The sequence below is a fragment of the Pseudophryne corroboree genome, chromosome 12 (genome assembly GCF_028390025.1).
Source record: "Pseudophryne corroboree isolate aPseCor3 chromosome 12, aPseCor3.hap2, whole genome shotgun sequence".
Taxonomy (NCBI): Eukaryota; Metazoa; Chordata; class Amphibia; order Anura; family Myobatrachidae; genus Pseudophryne; species Pseudophryne corroboree.
This window is the reverse complement of record NC_086455.1, coordinates 81,065,049-81,091,102: the sequence shown is the minus strand read 5'-3', so window position 1 is coordinate 81,091,102 and position 26,054 is coordinate 81,065,049. Positions and strand designations below refer to the sequence as shown.

Here is a 26,054-nt window from a genome sequence, read left to right as displayed (position 1 = left end):
AGATCTGGTGGGGGCTCGTCTTCGGTTTTTCAGCCACGTCTGGGTTCACTCGCAGGTGGATCCCTGGGCATTAGAGATTGTTTCTCAGGGATACAGGCTGGAATTCGAAGACTTGCCTCCTCGCCGATTTTTCAAATCGGCTCTGCCGGCTTCCCCGTCAGAGAGGGAGCTAGTGTTGGCAGCAATCCAAAAATTGTATATTCAACAGGTGATTGTCACAGTTCCTCATCTCCAGCAAGGAGAGGGATATTACTCAACCCTGTTTGTGGTCCCGAAACCGGACGGTTTGGTCAGACCCATTTTAAACCTGAAATCTCTGAACCTGTACTTGAAGAGGTTCAAGTTCAAAATGGAGTCACTCAGGGCGGTCATCACCAGCCTGGAGGGGGGGGATTGGATGGTGTCCCTGGACATAAAGGATGCTTACCTTCATGTTCCGATATTCCCCCCGCATCAGGCGTTCCTGAGATTTGCAGTGCAGGACTGTCACTACCAATTTCAGACGTTGCCGTTTGGGCTTTCCACGGCCCCAAGAATTTTCACCAAGGTAATGGCGGAAATGATGGTGCTCCTGCGCAGGCAGGGGGTCACAATTATCCCATACTTGGACGATCTCCTCATAAAGGCGAGATCTCGGGAGAGGTTGCTGGACTGCGTGTCTCTGTCCATGAAGACGTTGCAGATACACGGCTGGATTCTCAATATACCGAAGTCCCAGCTAGTCCCTACAACACGTCTGACCTTTTTGGGGCTGATTCAAGACACAGACCAGAAAAAGGTTTTTCTTCCAATCGAAAAGGTTCAGGAACTCATAGCCATGGTCAGGAACCTATTAAAACCAAAAAAGGTTTCAGTGCATCATTGCACGCAGGTCCTGGGGAAGATGGTGGCTTCCTACGAGGCCATCCCTTTCGGCAGGTTCCATGCAAGGACTTTTCAGTGGGACCTCTTGGACAAGTGGTCCGGGTCCCATTTACAAATGCATCAAAGGATCACCCTGTCTCCCAGGACCAGGGTATCTCTCCTGTGGTGGCTGAACAGTGCTCACCTACTAGAAGGTCGCAGGTTCGGCATTCAGGACTGGGTCCTGGTGACCACGGACGCAAGCCTCCGAGGCTGGGGAGCAGTGACACTGGGAAGAAATTTCTAAGGTCTCTGGTCAAGCCTAGAGTCTTGTCTCCACATCAACGTCCTGGAGTTGAAGGCCATATACAACGCCCGCCCCTGCGTCAAGCGGAGGAATTGCTTCAGAGAAAACCGGTTCTGATTCAGTCAGACAATGTCACGGCAGTGGCTCATACAAACCGCCAAGGTAGAACAAGGAGCAGAATGGCCATGGCAGAAGCGACCAGAATTCTACGCTGGGCGGAAGGCCATGTAAGCGCGCTATCAGCGGTGTTCATCCCGGGGGTGGACAACTGGGAGGCGGACTTCCTCAGCAGGCACGACCTGCATCCGGGAGAGTGGGGACTTCATCAAGAAGTCTTCGCACAGATTACGGATCGTTGGGGACTGCCTCAAATCGAAATGATGGCATCCCGTCTCAACAAAAAGCTAAAGCGGTATTGCGCAAGGTCAAGGGACCCTCAGGCAGTAGCGGTAGACGCTCTGGTGACACATTGGGTGTTCAGAACGGTCTATGTGTTTCCTCCTCTTCCTCTCATACCCAAGGTGTTGAGAATAATACGAAGAAGCAGGGTCAGAACAATCCTCATTGTTCCGGATTGGCCACGGAGGACTTGGTATCCGGAGCTGCAAGAGTTGCTCGCAGGGGATCCGTGGCCTCTTCCTCTAAGGCAGGACCTGCTGCGGCATGGGCCCTGTCTGTTCCAAGACTTACCGCGGCTGCGTTTGACGGCATGGCGATTGAACGCCGGATCCTAGCGGAAAAAGGGATTCCGAAGGAAGTCATTCCTACCCTGATCAAGGCTAGGAAAGACGTGACGTTAAAACATTATCACCGTATATGGCGGAAATATGTTTCTTGGTGTGAGGCCAGAGCTGCTCAAACGGAGGAGTTCCATTTGGGCCGTCTACTTCACTTCCTTCAAACAGGAGAGACTTTGGGCCTAAAATTAGGGTCCATAAAGGTCCAGATTTCGGCCTTATCCATTTTCTTTCAAAGAGAATTGGCCTCTATTCCTGAAGTACAGACCTTTGTGAAGGGGGTGCTGCATATTCAGCCTCCCTTTGTGCCTCCGGTGGTGCCTTGGGATCTTAACGTGGTGTTACGTTTCCTCAAGTCACCTTGGTTTGAACCACTCAAAACTGTGGAGTTGAAATACCACACGTGGAAAGTGGTCATGTTGTTGGCGTTAGCTTCGGCAAGACGTGTTTCCTAATTGGCGGCTTTATCACATAAAAGCCCATACTTGGTTTTTCACGTGGATAGGGCAGAGTTGAAGATTCGCCTTCACTTTCTGCCAAAAGTGGTCTCATCTTTTCATGTGAACCAACCTATTGTCGTGCCTGTGGCTACACGGGACTTGGAGGATTCCGAGTCCCTGGATGTAGTCAGGGCTTTGAAGATTTATGTGACCAGAATGGCTAGAATCAGGAAAGACTGAAGCTTTGTTCGTTCTGTATGCGGCCAACAAGGTTGGCGCTCCTGCTTCAAAGCAGACTATTGCTCGCTGGATCTGTAACACGATTTAGCAGGCGCATTCTACGGCAGGATTGCCGTTACCGAAATCGGTTAAGGCCCACTCCACTAGGAAAGTGGGCTCTTCTTGGGCGGCTGCCCGAGGGGTCTCGGCATTACAGTTGTGCCGAGCAGCTACTTGGTCGGGGACAAACACCTTTGCAAAGTTCTATAAGTTTGATACCCTGGCTGAGGAGGACCTCCTGTTTGCTCAATCGGTGCTGCAGAGTCATCCGCACTCTCCCGCCCGTTTGGGAGCTTTGGTATAATCCCCATGGTCCTTACGGAGTCCCAGCATCCTCAAGGACGTTAGAGAAAATAAGATTTTACTTACCGGTAAATCTATTTCTCGTAGTCCGTAGAGGATGCTGGGCGCCCATCCCAAGTGCGGACTTCTTCTGCAAGACTTGTATATAGTTATTGCTTACATAGGGGTTATGTTATAGATTTTCGGTTGAACCGTGGCTATGTTGTTGTTCATACTGTTAACTGGGTAAGTTTATCACAAGTTATACGGTGTTATGGTGTGGCTGGTGTGGATCTCGCCCTTAGATTTACAAAAATCCTTCCTCGTACTGTCCATCTCCTCTGGGCACAGTTTCCCTAACTGAGGTCTGGAGGAGGGGCATAGAGGGAGGAGCCAGAGCACACCCAGAGTCCAAAGCTTTCTTAAAGTGCCCTATCTCCTGCGGAGCCCGTCTATTCCCCATGGTCCTTACGGAGTCCCAGCAATCCTCTACGGACTATGAGAAATAGATTTACCGGTAAGTAAAATCTTATTATTTATACCATATAGTGTTTATTTTATATATTTCAGAGAAAATAAAACATTGAATAAAAAACCAAGATAGACTAAAAAGAAATTAGAATTACTAACAACAATTAAAACCATTTATTTGAAAAAATAATAATCTAAAGTCAGGTTTGAACTCTACTCTCTTTGAAGAACTGATAAGAGCATTAGCTAGATGTGCCACTGACTCTCAAGTTAAGAGAGAGAGGGTAACAAACCTATCTAACAGTCAATATCCCATATAGTTAATAATATTCAGGGCCGTAACTACGTGTGTGCCAAGTGGGCTTGGCACACAGCGCAGTTGCCCTGAGGGCGCACGGCCAGCGGCATGTAATAAGTCAAATTGACTCATTACATGCCGCCTCTGAAGTCTGCGCCGTGCGCCGCAGCCGCGCTGTGAAGGAGAGAGCAGCGCCGGGCAGGTGAGAAGGAGGAGGAGGGAGGGGGACTGGAGCCGCAGCAGCGCTATTTCATTGGTAGTAAGCGCCGCTGTAGCATCCCCCTCTCCTTCCGTATAGGCTGCCCGGCACTGCTGTGGATGCTGGGATGCGGTTCCTCCATCCCAGCATCCACAGCAGCGCCGGGCAGACTATACGGAAGGAGAGGGGGATGCTGCAGCGGCGCTTACTACCAATGACATAGCGCTGCTGCGGCTCCAGTCCCCCTCCCTCCTCCTCCTTGTCCGATGCCTGCACAGAGGGAGATGCCAGCACGAGGAGCCTGTCAGCGGGGAGAAGGTAAGTATATCCCTCTCTCTCTCTCTCTCTCTCTATCTTTCTCTCTCTCTCTGGGGGACACCGTCTGCCATAATGTGTAAAAAGGGGTCCTGGCTGCTGCAATGTGTAAAAAGGGGGACTGGCTGCTGCAATATGTAAAAAGGGGGCCTGGCTGCCGCAATGTGTAAAAAGGGGGACTGGCTGCCGCAATGTGTAAAAAGGGGGACTGGCTGCCGCAATGTGTAAAAAGGGGGACTGGCTGCCGCAATGTGTAAAAAGGGAGACTGGCTGCCACAATGTGTAAAAAGGGGGACTGGCTGCCGCAATGTGTAAAAAGGGGGCCTGGCTGCCGCAATGTGTAAAAAGGGGGACTGGCTGCCGCAATGTGTAAAAAGGGGGACTGGCTGCCGCAATGTGTAAAAAGGGGGACTGGCTGCTGCAATGTGTAAAAAGGGGGACTGGCTGCTGCAATGTGTAAAAAGGGAGACTGGCTGTCGCAATGTGTAAAAAGGAGGACTGGCTGCCGCAATGTGCAAAAGGGGGCCTGGCTGCCGCAATGTGTAAAAAGGGGGACTGGCTGCAGCAATGTGTAAAAAGGGGGCCTGGCTGCCGGAATGTGTAAAAAGGGGTCCTGGCTGCCGCAATGTGTAAAAAGGAGTCCTGGCTGCTGCAATGTGTAAAAAGGGGGACTGGCTGCTGCAATGCCCCTATCTTGCATGGGGGGGGGGGGGGGGGCGCCAATGTTGTTTTTTGCACACAGCGCTAACATGCCTAGTTACGGCACTGATAATTAAATATGGATTGTTGTGGTTTTCATATTAATATTAACTGCACTATATCTGATAAACTGTATATATGAGTGCACATTGGATATAGAAGGAATATATAGATACAATGTTCCTACATATTCTTAAAGTAAGTAAGTAAAATTGATCTAGAGTCAGGTTTGAACTCTACTCTCTCTGAAGAGCTGATAGGTGCACTCATATATATAGTTTATCAGATATAGTGGTGGGCAACGCAGGACGCTCGGTTAGAAACCAGCCCACGGGAGAGGTAATTTTTACTTTATCTGACATTGGAGTATTTCTACATACCGGAGCTCCATTAATACATTCATGGGACTGCAGTTACCAGTCTAAAACTTATGCATTACTCCACATTCTAATAATTCATTCATATCCAGGATACGATACTGTTTCTACTTGTTGGATACAAATGTTGCATATTGTTACCGCTCACATCACAAGTGCTTGTTTTATCTAATATCCAGTACAGGGTATTTTACTATTTTCCCTATAAGGTTTAAGTCCAGACTATATGTTTTATTGTATGTAATTTCCTTCATTGTCATATTAAATTTTTCTTTATAATTTATCTCAGCATACGTCAGCTTTTGTTCATGTTTCCAATTTCATTGTGCAGCTGAGTTCTTTTTTCAATCTAGTTTCCTTCAATTAGGCAAATACACAGTGCCTACACAGCAGCGCATTGAAATTGGGGAATTTTTTATAGAATAATTTATTACGAGGCGCTTTCAGCAGTTTTTGTTTGTTTTAGTGTGATAGTGCCAGTGCCTTTGTCTCAGAGAGGCAGGGGATACTATTCTACGCTGTTTCTAGTTCCAAAGCCAAATGGATCCTCCCAGCCTACACTCAATCTCAAATCTTTGAACAAATTTGTCATGGTGTCCAAATTCCGTATGGAAACTCTGCGCTCTATTGTGCTGGCTTTGGAACCCAAGGACTATATGGTATCCCTGGATATACAGGATGCTTACCTACACATACCTATTGCCATGTCGCATCAGCAATATTTACGGTTTGCTATTGGCAACCTTCATTATCAGTTCCAAGCCTTGCCTTTCGGACTGATCATGGCTCCTTGGATCTTCACCAAGGTCATGATGGCACTTCTCTGCCATCAGGGTATCAGGATCCTGCTGTATCTGGATGACTTGTTGATCCTGGTGAACTCCCCAGAGGTCCTCCTCCGTCATCTGGAACTGACGGTCCAAGTCCTACAAGCCCACAGGTGTCTCATCAACTGGAAGAAATCCTTACTGGTCCCTGCTTAGAACATGGTGCACCTGGGGGCATTACTGGACACACACAACCAACGTTTGTTCTTGTCTCCAGAGAAGGCCCTGAAACTTCAGATGCTTCCTCTCTCGCGAGAGAGTGTCAATACACTTGGGATGCAAGTACTAGGCCTCATGGTGTCGGCTTTCGACATGGTAAAGTTTGCTGAATTTAATTCCCGCCCTCTGCAGAGGTTAATCCTATCCAAGTGGGATGGCCTGCCTCACCGGATCAGGTCTCAAATGATCTCCTTGACTCCGGAGGTTCGTCTGTCACTGAGTCGGTGGCTACAGGACCAACAATTGAGCAGGGGCCGTCCCTTCTGAATCTGCAACTGGGTCCTCCTAATGACGTATGCCAGTCTTGCGGGGTTGGGGCGTGGTGTTGGAGCAACACGCTCTCCAGGGTCGGTGGACCAGGGAGGAATCTCTCCACCCGATAAACATTCTGGAATTGCGGGCAGTGTTCAATGCGTTGACACTGGCCCTGCCTTTTGTACAGAACAGGCCTGTTCAAGTACAATCAGACAATGCCACCACGGTGGCGTACATAAATCAGGGCGGCACTCGAAGCCACACAGCAATAATGGAAGTGTCAAAAATTCTTTGATGGGCGGAACGCCATCTGCTAGCAATATCGGCAGTGTTCATTCTGGGGGTCCTCAACTGGGAAGCGGACTTCCCCAGTGGTCAGGACGTACACGCCGGGGAGTGGAGTCTTCATCCGGAGGTCTTCAAACTCCTTGTGGACAAGTGGGGTCCACCAGACGTAGACCTGATGGCGTCTCGACACAATCACATGGTTCTGGTCTTCAGAGCAAGGACAAGGGATCCTTAGGCAGCGTTTGTGGATGCACTGAAAATTCCATGGAACTTTTGGCTGCCATACGTGTTCCCTCCAGTGTCACTCCTGCCCAGGGTACTAAGGAATTTCAAGCAAGAAGGAGGAATACTGCTTCTAGTCGCTCCAGTGTGGCCCAGACGGCATTGGTTCTCAGACCTGCAGGGTCTCTTGATCGAGCGTCCTCTTCTACTTCCTCAACGCTCAGACTGAGGGCTAAAGGGTTTTCTGATGTGGTTATTCAAACTATGTTGAAGGCCCGCAAACCGGCTTCTGCACGGATTTATTATAGGGTCTAGAATTCTTACTTCACCTGGTGTGCTAAGAATTACGATGCATACAAGTTTAGTACTTCCAGACTTCTGGCTTTTTTTTGCAACAAGGCCTGGATTTAGGAATCCACCTGGCCTCCCTCAAGGTTCACATTTCTGCCTTGTCGGTGTGGTTTCAGTGAAAAATTGTATCTTGCTCCATGGGATCTGTATGTTGTTCTTAATGCCCTTCAAGAGTCTCCGTTTGAACCTCTTGAGTATGTGGACCTTAAATGCCTTACACTTAAGGTCATTTTTCTGTTGGCTATTGTCTCTGCCAGGAGCGTGTCAGACTTAGGCACTTTGTCCTGTCGTCCTCCCTTTCTGATTTTTCACCGTGACCGGGCAGTTCTTAGAACTTGCCCTGGTTATCTACATAAGGTGGTGCCATCTTTTCACCTTAACCAAGAGATTGTGGTTCCGGTCCTTATCTCTCCTGGTTTGTCCTCCAAAGCGCGGTGTTGGGATGTGGTACGGGCTCTCTGTATGTATGTAGAAAGAACTGCCTCTATCGGGAGATCAGATGTGTTTTTTTTTTTTGGTTTTTACAAAAGTGGCTGGCCTGCGAATAAGCAGACCTTGGGCAGATGTATTAGAATGGTGATTGCACAAGCTTATGCGGAGGCTGGACTCCCAGCTCCTGCTGCTATCAAGGCCCATTCTACTCGGTCTGTTGGACCATCTTAGGCGGCCTGCCGTGGCGCGTCTGCTGAACAATTTTGCAAGGCGTGGTCCTCAGTGAACACGTTCATCAGGTTCTTTGCCTTTGATACTTCTGCCTCCCAGGATGCTTCCTTTGAACGCTGGGTTCTTGTGCCCGCTAGAGTGTGTCCCCTCCCATGAGGCACTGCTTTAGGACATTCCCGATGTTATTCCCTGTGGAATACCAGTGTACACCACTGCAGAAAAGGAGATTTATGGTAAGACTTACCATTGCTAAATATCTTTCTGCGAGGTACACTGGTATCCACAGGGTGCCCACCCTCACGCACTTAGCTTCTGTGGGTTTGTATGGCATTAGCCACTAGTCCCTTCTCCTGCCGTGAGAATGCATACCCTCCAACTATACTTTTTTAGCAGGTACAGTACCCTTCTTTTTTTTGTTATGGTCTGTACCGATTTTTGGCTCTCCAAACTTTTATTGAAAGTCTAGGAAAAGGTGCGTGACCATGCCGACTTTGCTAATTTGTACCGATTTTTGTGTGTAAAATGTTGGAGGGTATGGAGAATGTGGGTCTATGTGACTAACATCTACCGTCTCTCTTACCTGCTACTGCAGTAGACTGGTTAACAAAATTGAGCTCCAGTGCCGGGAGGCGATGCATTGCATCCTAGGAACAGTCAAAGCAGCCTGTTGGTGCCTCAGATCAAGATCCAACTGTACACTCCGCTGTTCTTCCCTGTAGAAACCAGTGTACCTCGCAGATAGATTTAACAATGGTAAGTCTTACCATACATCTCCTTTTTATGGTGTGTACCGATTTCTGGCTCTCCAAACGTCCATTTAAAGTATAGGAAAAGGGGCGTTGCCACACTGCTGTACCTGTGCCATGTCCCCTTTTTACATTTGTACAGATTTGTATGTATAAATTGTTTGGGGGTATGTTGCTGCAGATGCAGTGGTCCTACTTTGGGGGTGTGGTCCTGGAGCTCCAATAGTCCCATTGTTAATCCTGCTCTGGGAACATACAGCAGCCAAACGGCAAAGCCTCCCATTGGATGTAACCTGTGTGGGAGGGCGTTTCTGCTGCTAACCCAATGAGAGCTCTTAGCCACGCCCAGTATTATCCACACAGAGTCACAGCTCTGGGCTATATTATATAGGTGATTATGTTATATTGGAGATAAGCGAAGACCTGTCATACAACCAGTGTAGTAATGTAACAAACAACAATGCAGCACATGAATATGGACTCTCATAAACTGTGCACCACAACAATTTAATACAGGCTGTCACTGTAAACACAATATGTGATGCAGCAGTGCTCCGGACTGCAGGGAAATCATATATCGCATACTAGCAAGGGAATAACAGAAAAGTGACCTTACGCTACTCATTCGTTTGTTCTACGGGTACTGAGTCCCGGAGCTTCCTGCATGTTCACAGACAGTGCCGTAGCGTCTAGTTTCACTTCGTGGAGAGGACCTTTCCCCATAAGCCCCTGGGTCCAGTGCTGGGCTCTTGCGCTGCTTCCGCCAGTGTACCGGGGAAACTTCCGGGATCGTCACAGGGGGCGTGGCTTAACGTTTCTCAGCCTCTTGGTTGGCTGGTTCAGCATCTCAGCCTGCACTGTGCAGCCTTAGAAACGGCCCTGACTACTGTGCGTGAACCACATGACTTTCTGTGTGTTCCTGTCAGTGTGGGGCTTGCTGATGTTGAACGCCTCACAGCATGAGTTTCCCCGGCCTGAAAGAAGACTGTGAGACCTTTCTCGGCCGCTTCCAGGCAGCAGACAGTGTACGCTATGAGGATTTTATGACAGTATGGAAAGATCTGAAGTTCTTTACCATATTCCAGTAAGTTATTGAATTGTCTCTAACAGAAATGTGGGCATCAGAGCATCTAGGTATGGATATCAGATGTTGCTCTATATACTGTTAGTGCAGTGTGTTATACTCTTAAGTACAGTGTTATACTGTAAGTGTAGTGTGTTATGTAGTTGTTTATTTTTTGGCTTATGTTGTCCCATGTGTATGGGGGCAATATTGGTGACGATGAACGAACGCTCGCTCCCACACGCCGTTCAGCGATCAGCAATATTGAGCTGACATGCTGCTCAACCAGGGCCGGTTCTTGCCCTTGTGGCGCCCCGGGCAAAAGATAGGGGTGTGGCTTAATACGGGGCGTGGTCAGTCACGCCCCCATTTGTAGCACCGCTGAAAGGAAAAACAAAAAAAAAAACAAAGTATACTTACTATACCCCGCTCCTGATTCCAGACCTGCAGACCTCCGCTGGCGCCGCTCTTCTCTTCGGATCTATGGGAGAGTCTCCCATAGCACAGCATAGGCACTAGAGGTCAATTATGACCCCTAGCGTCTGTGCCACAATGCTGTGTGGTGCGCGATGACATCATCGAGCACCGCACAGGAAAGGTCCTCTCCATGAAGGGAAACTAGACGCTTAGCGTCTGATTCCCTTCACAGCGGGGGGGGCACCAGCGCCACGCAGGGAAACAAGATGCGTAGCGTCTGGTTCCCTTCCCACAGCGGGGGGTCACTGCTGGGGGGCACACTGCACAGTGGCGGATCTTGCCATGGTGCGGCGCCCTCCGGAAGGCGGCTCCCGGGGCAAAAGTCCTGCTTGCCCGTGGCAAGATCCGCCACTGAGCTCAACCCGTCAATGTTGGGCTGAGCTGCATGTTCGGGAATGCCGGCAGTGACATCGCTGAACATTATCGTTGAATGATAACGTTCAGTGTGTACGCACTATATCGTTGGACGCTACAACATTCAGCGACGGCAATTCCCGTCGTGTAGTGTGTGCTGCAGTAAAGGGCCCTACACACTGGCCGAATTTTTGAAAGATATGAACGATCTCGTTCATAAATGAACGAGAACTCGTTCATATCTTTCAGTGTGGAGACTCCAGCGATGAACGATGCGCGGCCCCGCGCTCGTTCATCGCTGGTCTCCCGTCGGCTGTGCATGCAGGCCAATATGGACGATCTCGTCCATATTTGCCTGCACTTCAATGCAGCCGCGTGACGGGGGGAGTGAAGAAACTTCACTCCCCCCGTCACTGCCCCCCTGCCGCCGGGTCGCTCGTCGGCTGTATCCGCCGTCGGGCAGCTCGGCGGCGGGTCGGCCAGTGAGTAGGGCCCTTTAGGCTGCATTTTCAAGACTATTGAGCCAATAAATGGCTGTCTCCATGATTAAAGTAACCCCTGTACTGTATAAATTGCAAGAACAACACTGTTATCGAAGAGGGGGAGAATATACATCCTGCTTTTTATGTTTTTGATGTTCCATGAGCCTTTCTACATATTCTGTATAACAAGGGGGCCCTGTCCACTACAGAGCCAGCCCAGGGTGCAGGCACAGTCTGATAACTTGGAATGAAATTCAGGCAGTCTGTAGAGAGCAGGTTTCCTTCCTTGCTTGCTTGAGTCTACCCATTAAAATTCTCCCATTGTGGAGGGCGGAGGAAGCCGCCATGGGTAGGTGATTTATACGCTCTGTTAGGCGAAGATCGTGGGGGAAACCCCTTTTTATTTATGCACAAGGCACATTGTGGCTGGTTACATTTTTGGGGGGTCTAACACTCCCCCGTCTGTCACTACTGTCACTATTCTTTAGTTGTTTTGGCACACATGCGATGTGCATGTTGTGCCCAAACAGACCAGGTATAACTCCTTCTTTGGATGCACATAGTGCCGAGTTTGCACATTTTTTTTTTCCGCACCTCAGGAGGCTGCGAGAAAAATTGTATCCCCCGTGGCTGCTGGGCATCCGAACGGCAGAACAATTGAATTGCTGCCATCGGACGCCATCTAGTGTACTTGAATTTGCGATGCATTCGATTGCAACAATCTAAAAACCTACAGATTCTTGTCAAACCTTAAGTCCATTGAAGTTATTGTCCTTCTGAACATTGACCAGCATCATACTGGTGCCTATACTACAGTACCTGTACACCTTTCCACGTGTATTCAAATATTAGTGTTCCCTTAATTGAATGCAGTCGCTATTTACTCTAGTAATAGTGCATATTAAATCTAAACCGGTTTATTGTTCACAAGTTGCAGAAACTATTTATATCTATTCAGGGAATGTTGATATCATGCAACGATCATATAATTACTGATGGCACAAAAGGTGGACAGGATGTGGAGGGACAGACGTGAGACACAAGGTTCGGAGGGCCCTGCACGTCAACATGTCTTAAATGTTGCTGCCCAGTAACGCTCGTAAAATCAGCATGCAATGATTTGTTTATCATTGAATAATTCAGCCAGGGGATAAGCTCATTACTTGTTTGTTTCTTGTCATAATGTTATGTACTTTATTAATATCTATATTATATTGCAGCGGTGGGATGAGAAATCTAGAGAGCAACAGGTTCACAAAAGAAGCATTTTCTGTGGTCAGCGCCTACTTTCTACCACCATACACATTTCAGATACGAGTGGGTGCCTTGTACCTGATGTATGGCTTGTACAACACACAGCTATGTCAGCCTAAACAAAAGGTATTATTTTCTGGTTATCCTTTATGTGGAAAGCATGCCCATTGGTATATGTAGCCCAGTGTGTCTCCTATATTTATATTCTGTTTCATTGTGTGGTCAGTTAAACTAGTCACACTTTTTACTCACTAGAGTAAGAACAGGATGTGTTGGAAAAATATGGCAGCGGAACATCATAGAATTATAAACCTCAGTCCATCTATTTTGTAATAGTGGAAATATAAAATATGCATTTTGGTTATAATGGTGTCTAATTGCTGCACTGGATTTGCAAAGAAATCTGAATTAACTTCATACTTGCCTACCTTCCCAGAATGGCCATGAGGCTCCTGAAAATCGGGTCCCACTCCTGGCCCACCGGAAAGGTGAGCTTGTCTTCCGCAGTTGCTGCCCCCCTCGGCCACCTACTTACAGAGCACAAGTGGGCGGTCCGAGGGGACCTGATGACGCGATTTGTGCTGAATCGTGCCTTCGTAGCCCTGGCCCCTGCTGTACAATGCCTGTAATAGCAGCATTGTATAGAGGGACGTGGCCTCGATGACACAAACACCATGCCCCAATGCCCCCTCCCGGAGGGGGGCAGCCAGAATGTCAGCAACCCTGATTAACTTTCTATAAACATATTCGGTCTAGAAATATATTTGCCAAACAACATGTATTCTGTGATCTGTATTTTAGAAGACCTCTTGTGGCGTAGTACTGTTTTGCTTTGTTGCTATGGTAGACACTAGTTAGCAGCTTTGGCACTGTCTGCACGCTTTCATTTCAGACACCTTCTCCGCATATGTTGGCTTTCAGATGTTTGGCACGCAATGGCGCAGTGTACCCACCAAGGTGCTTTTGCAGTTGAGACACATGGTATCAAAAATGTCTGGAAAAATCTCTGGGCAGTGAATGGAAGGTGGCTAAGGGGTCTGTTCAATTGATGTCGGAAAGGACCCAACATTTCAGTATTCAATTTGCGACCAAATGCGACAAGTTTTGGCTGTTCCCGACAATGCCAATCCAACTTTTTTTAAAGTCTGATTGACATTGTTGGAAACGGGGGCTAAAACCTTACGGATTTGGCCGTGAATCCAACAAAACACGTGGATCCGTGGCTAATCCACCTATCCACGTGTTTTCAGACAAGTCAGAATTTCTAACTTGTCGGATAAACGGCAGTTTGATTGAGTAGATCGGATCTGGATTTGACCTTAAATTGTCGGAAACTGACGTTTTCTGACAAGTCGGGAATTCCGGCTTGAATTGAATAGACCCCTAAGTGTTGGGCGTTCCTGGGCAGTGACTGGGAGGTGGCTGAATAGATGCACAGAGATGGTGCATCTTGTGGCAGGGTTATGGATCACTGAAGTGTTTGCATGCACAGATGCTGACTCATTTACATTGGAGGCCATACTCAGTGGGAAAGGCTGCATTTACATAGGGCAGCTGGTAGTTTTAATGGTGAGACCGATGATGGGTGTCTAAAGACTCACCAGGCAGTAGTACATTGTCTACAGATGCCCAAAGTGGGTGTCTCAGGCACATTCATACGCATTGATGTACACCAGGGAAGGACTTTGTAGCTCTGCAGTAATTAAGATGTGTCTGCGTCCACCTCTAAATTTGGCCCATACTGTTCAGTTCAGTGCAGTATTGCAGTGAATGATGTGAGTTGTAGCTAATGGTCACAGTAATTGTACATAGTTATGTGATATTGCTACTGGCTGCCTCCATACCGCAGAACTGCACTTTCAAAATGTAGATTAAATAATTGTATCATTGCCTAGTCTACCCGTGGGAATTCTGTATTAATTCTATGCTTTTAGGATATAAAAAGGGATTTCTTTTTGTAGTGTATCTTATAAATACATGTGTCAATTGAATTTGATCCTATGGGGAAAAGCAACGAGATCACAGAAAATCTGTTTTTGCGTTGTGTAGAAACATTTTGTAGGCATGTTCTCTATCATTTTGCCAAACTGTATAACAGTAGAATGTTGTGTTTCCTCCTTTCCTTGGCATGCAGTGAAGCTCATTTACTAACAAAGACTATTGCCAGTATTCCTCTTATTTCTGTCTGACTCGCAGGCAGCCGGTGGTGTACGGGATCAGAGAAACACAATGTGATCTTCTTTCTTCTCCTGCAGATACGAATAGCTCTGAAGGACTGGAGTGAAATAGAAAAATTTCATGAGGATCTCATCAGCGCTCAGCATTTAGATGCAGTGTACGTCTTCAGACACATGCGCCGGAGCCGGGCATTTTATTTCACAGCTATGCCCATGCTGGTAAGAAAAGAGATGGCGTGTGGCACATTTTAACGTCCTGCGCAATATCCAGCTGCTGTTTGTGCTTGGACTGTTTGAAATCATGCAATGGAAAAAGATTTTTCTGCATCAGGGTACATAGGTTCCACTGGGAACATCGGGGGTATAGTGGTGGATGCCTTATCCACCACTATACCCCCGATGTTCCCTGTGGACCCTATGTACTTCGCAGAAAGGGAATTAACAGAGGTAAGTCTACAGTAACTCTCCTTATTAAACAAGAATGCTGGATTATGCCCACTGAAAACGACTTTATCATTTATCAGTCCACTTCCCTGGGCCCCATTTCTCTGACGTCCTAGTGGATGCTGGGACTCCGTAAGGACCATGGGGAACAGCGGCTCCGCAGGAGACAGGGCACAAAATAAAAGCTTAAGGATCAGGTGGTGTGCACTGGCTCCTCCCCCTATGACCCTCCCCCAAGCCTCAGTTAGATTTTTGTGCCCGGCCGAGAAGGGTGCAATCTAGGTGGCTCTCCTGAGCTGCTTAGAATAAAAGTTTAGTTTAGGTTTTTTTATTTTCAGTGAGTCCTGCTGGCAACAGGCTCACTGCATCGTGGGACTAAGGGGAGAAGAAACGGACTCACCTGAGTGCAGAGTGGATCGGGTTTCTTAGGCTACTGGACACTAGCTCCAGAGGGACGATCACAGGTTCAGCCTGGATGGGTCACCGGAGCCGCGCCGCCGTCCCCCTTACAGAGCCAGAAGAGACGAAGAGGTCCGGTGAAATCGGCGGCAGAAGACATCCTGTCTTCAGACTAAGGTAGCGCACAGCACCGCAGCTGTGCGCCATTGCTCTCAGCACACTTCACACTCCGGTCACTGAGGGTGCAGGGCGCTGGGGGGGGAGCGCCCTGAGACGCAATATAACAGAATACCTTAGGTGGCAAAACAGAATACATCACATATAGCTCCTGGGCTATATGGATGTATTTTAATCCCCTGCCATTTTACACAAAAAAGCGGGAGATAATGACGTCGTGAAGGGGCGGAGCCTATCTCCTCAGCACACAAGCGCCATTTTCCCTCACAGCTCCGCTGGAAGGACGGCTCCCTGACTCTCCCCTGCAAAAGAGATGGGGGGGCACGTTTGGCAGCAAATAAATATATTAACAGCAGCTATAAGGGAGTAACACTTATATAAGGTTATCCCTGTATATATATATATAGCGCTGGGTGTGTGCTGGCAGACTCTCCCTCTGTCTCTCCAAAGGGCTAAGTGGGGTCCTGTCCTCTATCAGAGCATTCCCGGTGTGTGTGCTGTGTGTCGGTACGCGTGTGTCGACATGTATGAGGAGGAAAATGATGTGGAGGCGGAGCAGTTGCCTGTGTTGGTGATGTCACCCCCTAGGGAGTCGACACCTGACTGGATGATTGTATTTAAACAATTAAGTGATAATGTCAGCAATTTGCAAAAAACTGTTGACGACATGAGACAGCCGGCAAATCAATTAGTGCCTGTCCAGACGTCTCAAACACCGTCAGGGGCGCTAAAACGCCCGTTACCTCAGTGGGTCGACACAGACCCTGACACAGATACTGAGTCTAGTGTCGACGGTGACGAGACAAACGTAATGTCCAGTAGGGCCACACGTTACATGATCACGGCAATGAAAGAGGCATTGAACCTTTCTGACACTACAAGTACCACAAAGAAGGGTATTATGTGGGGTGAGAAAAAACTACCAATAGTTTTTCCTGAGTCAGAGGAAATAAATGAGGTGTGTGAAAAAGCGTGGGTTTCCCCCGATAAAAAAACAGCTAATTTCTAAAAAATTATTAGCATTATATCCTTTCCCGCCAGAGGTTAGGGCGCGTTGGGAAACACCCCCTAGGGTAGATAAGGCGCTCACACGTTTATCAAAACAAGTAGCGTTACCGTCTCCTGATACGGCTACCCTCAAAGAACCAGCTGATAGAAGGCTGGAAAATATCCTAAAAAGTATATACACACATACTGGTGTTATACTGCGACCAGCAATCGCCTCAGCCTGGATGTGCAGTGCTGGAGTCGCATGGTCGGATTCCCTGACCGAGAATATTGATACCCTGGATAGGGACAATATTTTGTTAACTATAGAACATTTAAAGGATGCATTACTATATATGCGTGATGCACAGAGGGATATTTGCACCCTGGCATCAAGAGTAAGTGCTATGTCCATCTCTGCCAGAAGAGCGTTATGGACGCGACAGTGGTCAGGGGATGCGGATTCCAAACGGCACATGGAAGTATTGCCGTATAAAGGGGAGGAGTTATTTGGGGCTGGTCTATCGGACCTGGTGGCCACGGCAACGGCTGGAAAATCCACCTTTTTACCCCAGGTCACTCCACATCAGCAGAAAAAGACACCGTCTTTTCAAACTCAGTCCTTTCGTTCCCATAAGTACAAGCGAGCAAAAGGCCACTCCTTTCTGCCCCGGGGCAGAGGAAGAGGAAAAAGACTGCACCATGCAGCCGCTTCCCAGGAGCAGAAGCACTCCCCTGCTTCTGCCAAGTCTTCAGCATGACGCTGGGGCTTTACAAGCAGACTCAGATATGGTGGGGGCCCGTCTCAAGAATTTCAACGCGCAGTGGGCTCACTCGCAAGTGGATCCCTGGATTCTACAGGTAGTATCGCAGGGGTACAAACTGGAATTCGAGGCGTTTCCCCCTCATCGGTTCCTGAAGTCTGCTTTACCAAAGTCTCCCTCCGACAGGGAGGCAGTTTTGGAAGCCATTCACAAGCTGTATTCCCAGCAGGTGATAATCAAGGTACCCCTCCTGCAACAGGGAAAGGGGTATTATTCCACGCTGTTTGTGGTACCGAAGCCGGACGGCTCGGTGAGACCAATTTTAAATCTGAAATCCTTGAACACTTACATAAAAAGGTTCAAATTCAAGATGGAGTCACTCAGAGCAGTGATAGCGAACCTGGAAGAAGGGGACTATATGGTGTCTCTGGACATCAAAGATGCTTATCTCCACGTCCCAATATACCCTTCTCACCAAGGGTACCTCAGGTTTGTAGTACAAAACTGTCATTATCAGTTTCAGACGCTGCCGTTTGGATTGTCCACGGCACCTCGGGTCTTTACCAAGGTAATGGCCGAAATGATGATTCTTCTACGAAGAAAAGGCATTTTAATTATCCCTTACTTGGACGATCTCCTGATAAGGGCAAGATCCAGGGAACAGTTAGAAGTCGGAGTAGCACTATCTCAGGTAGTGTTACGTCAGCACGGGTGGATTCTAAATATTCCAAAATCGCAGCTGATTCCAACGACACGTCTACTGTTCCTAGGAATGATTCTGGACACAGTCCAGAAGAAGGTGTTTCTCCCGGAGGAGAAGGCCAGGGAGTTATCCGAGCTAGTCAGGAACCTCCTAAAACCAGGCCAGGTCTCAGTGCATCAGTGCACGAGGGTCCTGGGAAAAATGGTGGCTTCTTACGAAGCGATTCCATTCGGAAGATTCCATGCAAGAACATTTCAGTGGGATCTACTGGACAAATGGTCCGGATCGCATCTGCAGATGCATCAGCGGATAACCCTGTCGCCAAGGACAAGGGTGTCTCTCCTGTGGTGGCTGCAGAGTGCTCATCTACTAGAGGGCCGCAGATTTGGCATTCAGGATTGGATCCTGGTAACCACGGATGCCAGCCTGAGAGGCTGGGGAGCAGTCACACAGGGAAGGAATTTCCAGGGCTTGTGGTCAAGCATGGAAACATCTCTTCATATAAACATTCTGGAACTAAGGGCCATTTACAATGCCCTAAGTCAAGCAAAACCTCTGCTTCAGGGTCAGGCGGTGTTGATCCAATCGGACAACATCACGTCAGTCGCCCACGTAAACAGACAGGGCGGCACGAGAAGCAGGAGGGCAATGGCAGAAGCTGCAAGGATTCTTCGCTGGGCGGAAAATCATGTGATAGCACTGTCAGCAGTGTTCATTCCGGGAGTGGACAACTGGGAAGCAGACTTCCTCAGCAGACACGACCTTCACCCGGGAGAGTGGGGACTTCACCCAGAAGTCTTCCACCTGATTGTAAACCGTTGGGAAAAACCAAAGGTGGACATGATGGCGTCACGTCTAAACAAAAAACTGGACAGATATTGCGCCAGGTCAAGGGACCCTCAGGCAATAGCAGTGGACGCTCTGGTAACGCCGTGGGTGTACCAGTCAGTGTATGTGTTCCCTCCTCTGCCTCTCATACCAAAAGTACTGAGAATCATAAGAAGGAGAGGAGTAAGAACTATACTCGTGGTTCCGGATTGGCCAAGAAGGACTTGGTACCCGGAACTTCAAGAGATGCTCACGGACGAACCGTGGCCTCTACCTCTAAGAAAGGACCTGCTACTGCAGGGGCCTTGTCTGTTCCAAGACTTACCGCGGCTGCGTTTGACGGCATGGCGGTTGAACGCCGGATCCTGAGGGAAAAAGGCATTCCAGAAGAAGTCATCCCTACTCTGGTCAAAGCCAGGAAGGACGTAACCGCAAAACATTATCACCGCATTTGGCGTAAATATGTTGCGTGGTGTGAGGCCAAGAAGGCCCCTACAGAGGAATTTCAACTGGGTCGTTTCCTTCATTTCCTGCAAACAGGACTGTCTATGGGCCTAAAATTGGGGTCCATTAAGGTTCAAATTTCGGCCCTGTCGATTTTTTTCCAGAAAGAACTGGCTTCAGTACCTGAAGTTCAGACTTTTGTAAAAGGGGTGCTGCACATACAGCCTCCTTTTGTGCCTCCAGTGGCACCTTGGGATCTCAATGTTGTGTTGAGTTTTCTAAAGTCACATTGGTTTGAACCACTTTCCACTGTGGACTTAAAATATCTCACATGGAAGGTGTCGATGCTGTTAGCCTTGGCTTCAGCCAGGCGTGTGTCAGAATTGGCGGCTTTATCATATAAAAGCCCTTACTTAATTTTTCATTCTGACAGGGCGGAATTGAGGACTCGTCCTCAATTTCTACCTAAGGTGGTTTCTGCATTTCACATGAACCAACCTATTGTGGTACCTGCGGCTACCAGGGACTTAGAGGACTCTAAGTTGCTTGACGTTGTCAGGGCCTTGAAAATATGTTTCCAGGACGGCTGGAGTCAGAAAATCTGACTCGCTGTTTATCCTGTATGCACCCAACAAGCTGGGTGCTCCTGCTTCAAAGCAGACGATTGCTCGTTGGATTTGTAGTACAATTCAGCTTGCACATTCTGTGGCAGGATTGCCACAACCAAAATCAGTAAAAGCCCATTCCACAAGGAAAGTGGGCTCATCTTGGGCGGCTGCCCGAGGGGTCTCGGCTTTACAACTTTGCCGAGCAGCTACTTGGTCAGGGGCAAACACGTTTGCTAAATTCTACAAATTTGATACCCTGGCTGAGGAGGACCTGGAGTTCTCTCATTCGGTGCTGCAGAGTCATCCGCACTCTCCCGCCCGTTTGGGAGCTTTGGTATAATCCCCATGGTCCTTACGGAGTCCCAGCATCCACTAGGACGTCAGAGAAAATAAGATTTTACTTACCGATAAATCTATTTCTCGTAGTCCGTAGTGGATGCTGGGCGCCCATCCCTAGTGCGGATTGTCTGCAATACTTGTATATAGTTATTGTTACAAAAATTCGGGTTATTATTGTTGTGAGCCATCTTTTCAGAGGCTCCTTTGCGTTTATCATACTGTTAACTGGGTTCAGATCACGAGTTGTACGGTGTGATTGGTGTGGCTGGTATGAGTCTTACGCGGGATTCAATATCCTTCCTTATTATGTACGCTCGTCCGGGCACAGTATCCTAACTGAGGCTTGGGGGAGGGTCATAGGGGGAGGAGCCAGTGCACACCACCTGATCCTTAAGCTTTTATTTTGTGCCCTGTCTCCTGCGGAGCCGCTGTTCCCCATGGTCCTTACGGAGTCCCAGCATCCACTACGGACTACGAGAAATAGATTTATCGGTAAGTAAAATCTTATTTTTTCTTGCAAAACAAGCAGTTCTTAGAAATGGATTAACAGCATGCTACTCTGAAAGAGCCCCTTAATCTCTTATATGACATATCCCTTCTATGCGGTAGATGTACAGTATACCCCATTATAAAAGAATAACTGATCTGAAGATTTAATATTGGATGTACGTAGTTTGTTACAGTATGTTAAGGTGATATCTGGATTATTACTTATCTTGCTCAGTTCAGACAGACATGGCAGTAGTCCATGACCCTCCCCTTGTGCATGTGTTAGGATTGACTATACGTCCCATTACCAAGTTTCAGATCCTTCCTTATAATTCCTTCCTTCACATTCAGAAACCCGTATCCTGAAACAATCATCCACTCTGGTAGTTTGCACTGGACGGATATTGATCACTAATGCTGAGTACACACTGAGACGGATTGCAACGACATCGGGCATATTGTTTAGTGTGTATGCCCGATATGCAGGTGCCCATGGTCGCTATCAACATTGCCTGGTCGTCCCTGCTGCATTGCCAACCGGGTGATACCCTAGCAACATGATGTATGCTAATAAATGACGGAACAGTGATCGTTCCGTTCTTCATTAGATCATTCTGATCTGTACCCAGGATCCAATATGTCGGGCCATCATATCTGCTGGGGACACATTGCTCAGTATGAACCTAGCAATAAACCTAATGCTGGGTCGCAACTGGAAAGATATGCAAGTTGTTCTTGCGGTGAATGATAAACGTATCTGTAGTGCATTGGCAGGTGTGTACTGCCAATATATCTGTGTATGATGTCATATCAGGTCAGCCTTGCGGCACAGCCGATGCAGATATAACCGCATGTCTGGCTATGTATACCGCCGACCTACCCATATGCCGGTGACATGAACCACCAACAATAACGTTGCAGCTGGGCTGGCAAATTCATATGCGAGCCCAGTTGGGATATCTGGCCTGACATATTGATTGGATAGTGTGTATAGCTTAACTAATCGGCCGCTCGGTCGGTGCGACGGCCAGTTGCCCGTTTTTTCTCACTAGTATGTACCCAGTTTAATGCTGGAGTACACATAGGTGTGCAGTTTGCAACCATTGGAGACTTGGATGGAAATAGCAAACACTACATGTAATAATAAGGGAAACATTCTTGGATGAATTCCTCTTCAATTTGTATAATTTTGAGATGCCAGTTCTTTGCAGCATATCTGCTTGTACACTTAGGACTATCGAGTAATTCGCCGATCCACACGTTTTCCGACAGTGCTGTTTTTTTCGACAGTCGAAAAACGATACTTTCATTGAATAGGTCGAATGCATATTCGACCTAAAAAGTGCAATTTTTCCGACTGTTGGAAAAACTGGCACCAATTGAATACCCCCCCTTAGTTACAATGTTATGTGTATGTTTGCAGCTGACGTTCAGGTCACAGAGGACTATACCAACGGATGGCGGTAAAGAAGAATTTAAGGACAAAAGAGACAGAGTAGCCGATCTGGTTACAACAGAAACTGTGGAGGTATGCCTATTTATTTTATGCTTCATCTTTTTCCTTACGAGTATTAGAGTGTTCTGATGTCAGGAATGAGCCCTATAAACTTTATTTCATGCATGTATTCTATATGTCCTGACAGACTGATCTTCCTCTGGTTTTCAGGAAATTATGAATATTCATGAGCACTATCAGAAAACCAAGTGTCTGATTTCTTCTGATAAATCGCAGCCAGATAAGTCTCTGAGCTTAATAAAGGAAGAATTTGCTGGTAACCTCCAATCAATAGTTGAAGAACATCAGCGCTGGAAACAGGAAAAAAGGGTATGTTAGAAGGCACAATATACAGTGAGATTTTCTCCATAGTGACAAACCTAATGGGAGGAATTCAATTGTTTTTTTCTGTCAGCCACTAGGGGACACTGGCACAACTTCAAGACTGGGGTGACGACAGTGGCTTACAGGGAGCTGTCACTTTAAATAATCTAATAAGTGAACCAGGCTCCTCCCCCTCTATCCCCCATCATCCCTCAGTTTTGAATTTGTGCTGAGGGAGCCGGTCACTGCTGACTGAGCTCCTGCTCAGTTGCATCTTTTTTTAATTTTATTTTGAATCTTTTATAGTTCTTGGGACTTAGTCCCTTGGCCTCAGGAACCCTTCGCCACTTAACTACAGAAGTGGGGTCCGGGTCAGACACTAGCAGCGTTACGCTGCACAAGGGAGAACAGAGCTTAACTGAGAAGCACTGTTTGTTCCTAAGACAAAAGCCACACCATCCTGAGGCAGCAACGATCCGGTGAGCACACCCTCCCTGTACAGATATGCGGCGGCCGCATCCTCCACCAGCGCAAGTACCCTGGGGTCAGAGGTAGACGCGGCAGCGGTATTGTTGTCTTCACTGCCGTGCTGACCACGCAGCGGCAGCTTCCAGCACAGCGGCCACCCCTTTCCCCTCCTTTCTTCTCCTTCACAGCGCTAACCGAGACCATTTTCCCGGCGTCACGGGTAGCAGCGGCGTTGTTTCCACTTCACTGGTGCGCTGACATTACACAACGCGGCAGCGTGATCTAGCTACAGCCTGCAAAGTCGCCCACTAGATGTGCACTGCAGGGAATGGGGGTACTTGCAGCCAGAATACCGCGGTGGGACAGCAGGGTTCATAACAGAACACATTTTATATATTAAGTGCAACAAAGACCTGTTGTTAATTTGGTCAGGCACCCATTTAAAATGGTGTTGGACCTGGTTGAGATGGGTGCCTGGGCAAGGGGGGGGAGGCGGGGCGGGTTTTTTAACCGGTCAATCACAAAAAGGCGCTGTTCTCAGCCCGGCAGTTCATGTGTTAGCAACAATGGGGGTAATTCAGACCTGATTGCTCGCTAGCGTTTTTTGCAGCGGTGTGCGATCAGGTCAGAACTGCGTATGCACCGCAATGCGCAGGCGCGCCGCACGGGTACAAAGCGGATCGTTGCTGTGCGATGGGTTTTACGAAGAATCCATTCGCACAGTCGATCGCAAGTAGATTGATAGGAAGAAGGTGTGTTTGGGTGGCAACTGACCGTTTTCAGGGAGAGGTTGGTAAAACGCAGGCGTGTCCAAGCGTTTGCAGGGCGGGTGTCTGTCATCAATTCCGGCCCTGGACAGGCTGAAGTGATTGCAACAGCTGAGTTCATCCTGGGCAACTCAGAAACTGCACAAAGTGTATTTTTTTTTTTTTGTACCGCACGGCTGCACATGCGATCGCACACTTGAACATCTAAAATACACTCCCCGGTGGGCGGCAACCATGCGAACGCAGGACTGCAAAAACCAGCTAGTGAGCGATCAGGTCTGAATTACCCCCAATGTTTCTGCTCTCCTCAGGAAACAGCACTGTTAGTAGAGACAGGTGCACATTGCTACAGATTGCCAGAAACTTGAAAGCCTGCACACCAAATACAGGCTGGTGGCTGAGGGAGTTTAGAATAGGGGAGTAGTGCAAATATTAGATCTCCCTCTATCCTTCTGATATCTCTCTCTCTCGCTCTGTCTGTTGTATTGAGAGTGCTCCACTCTGTCCATCACAATGGCAGCCAAGGGACCGGCATCACAAAAATGATTTGTCTGTGCGAAGTGTATCAAAAAGGCTCACACAGATGATTCCTCCCTATGTGAAACATGTGCTTCAGAGTCTACATTAGTTAATCCATCCCAAGATGCTAATTTTTTCCCCTGGGTGTTAGCGCTCACAGGAACCATTTCTAAATTACATACTGAGGTGGCTGCTTTACGGAAGACTTGCGAGACGGTAACGGACTTCCCTCAAAATAATGTTCCCTCTATTGCTACGGGACCGCCCTGGGTGGCAGGGCTAGCCAAGTCAGTTGAGGGTCTCGCAAGACGCTTGGGCACGTCCAATAAACAGTTGCAGACAGTGACTAAGGCTGAAAAGTGTCCAGTACCATTACTTCTGCAGTCCGATGAATCAGTAGAAGAACTTCTCTCTCAGGACGAAGCTGAAGAAGACGAATGGGAGTTGGGTGGTCGAGATTACTGACTCGGACGATGAAGTTTCTCCGGAATCTTCCCAAGGGCTTGAATCTCTTATTTTAGCAATAAAACAGGTTTTGAACATCTCCGAAACTACGGCTCCGGATTCGCCAGATACTACCTTATTTGGTTGAAAACGGCGATGATCAGTCACTTATCCTTTTTCAAAAAAGCTGGATGATCAGCTGACTGAGGCATGGAAAAACCCAGACAAATGGTTTCAAATGCCTAAAAGATTCCTCAGTAGTTATCCGTTTCCATCGCCCATGACTGATAAGTGGGAAAAGTCACCTCGGGTGGACTCCTCTCTCTCTCCAGGCTGTCAAAGAAGATGCAACTTCTTTGAAAGACCCGTCTGATCGGAAAGTGGACACCATGCTGAAATTAATATATTCGGTCGCAGGTGTACCTTCGACCAACCTTGGTGAGCTCTTGGGTGAACAAAGCAGTGAAGCATTGGGCCACTAAGTTAATTACGGAATTACAAAATGGAGTGCCGATTGGAGAAGTAGTTATCCTAGCGGAACACATTAAGGAGTCAGCCGTATATTTAGGGGAAGCGGCTAGAGATGCTGGCCAAGTGAATTCGAGAATCTCAGCTTCGGCTATTGTTGCCAGAAGACTCCTTGTGGCTAAGGTCATGGCAGGTAGATACGGAGTCCAATAGAGCGACGGAGGCACTGCCGTTTACTGGTGACATTCTTTTTGGAAAAGAACTGGATACGTTAATTTTGCAAGCTACGGGGGATAATTCTACCTTTTTACCGACCCTTCCACCACGCCTAAACACTTTTATTCCGGAATATCTTTTCAGTCCTTTTGTCCCACCCAATCTTTTAGAGGTTGTGGCAGAAATTCATCTTTGCGAGGCAGAGGTCGCGGCAAACAACCAGTCGTTGTTCGTCGTCAGGACCCAAAGCCTACAGAACAGACCATGGCATGGCGGTCTTCCTTCCCGCCGGGGCACAGGTACGGTGGGAGCGCAGCTTCGAAATTTTCAAGATGCCTGCTTCAAGTTATCAGACAATGCGTGGATTCGCAGTATCATCTCCCAAGGGTACAAGTTAGATTTTGAAGTTTTACCGCCAAAGAAATATTTTACGACAAGTCTTCCAAATATTTCTGGACAAATGGTTAGCCCTTCAAGGTGCAATATGGACCTTAGTGGGATTGACTGTATTAATGCCAGTGCCACCGCTTCAGCGAAAGAAGGCTT

At 47.9% G+C, this 26,054-nt stretch overlaps 1 protein-coding gene and 1 long non-coding RNA gene across 2 annotated transcripts in view; one reads left to right on the top strand and one right to left on the bottom strand.

Annotated features, from left to right (window-relative positions):
* LOC134980739 (uncharacterized) overlaps nucleotides 1-9,595 on the bottom strand; it is a 148,509-nt gene extending 138,914 nt beyond the window's left edge. Inside the window, exon 1 of the long non-coding RNA XR_010190467.1 lies at nucleotides 9,435-9,595. This is a non-coding gene — a long non-coding RNA (uncharacterized LOC134980739). The remainder of the gene's footprint in view (nucleotides 1-9,434) is intronic.
* Nucleotides 9,596-9,623: 28 nt separating this feature from the next.
* The window catches only part of SNAPC1 (small nuclear RNA activating complex polypeptide 1), a 102,920-nt gene continuing 86,489 nt past the window's right edge, over nucleotides 9,624-26,054 (top strand). The window contains exons 1-5 of the mRNA XM_063947700.1: nucleotides 9,624-9,902; nucleotides 12,415-12,574; nucleotides 14,704-14,844; nucleotides 22,231-22,335; nucleotides 22,474-22,632. Of these exons, the coding sequence (XP_063803770.1) occupies nucleotides 9,778-9,902; nucleotides 12,415-12,574; nucleotides 14,704-14,844; nucleotides 22,231-22,335; nucleotides 22,474-22,632 (690 nt within the window). The 5' untranslated portion in view covers nucleotides 9,624-9,777. The remainder of the gene's footprint in view (nucleotides 9,903-12,414; nucleotides 12,575-14,703; nucleotides 14,845-22,230; nucleotides 22,336-22,473; nucleotides 22,633-26,054) is intronic.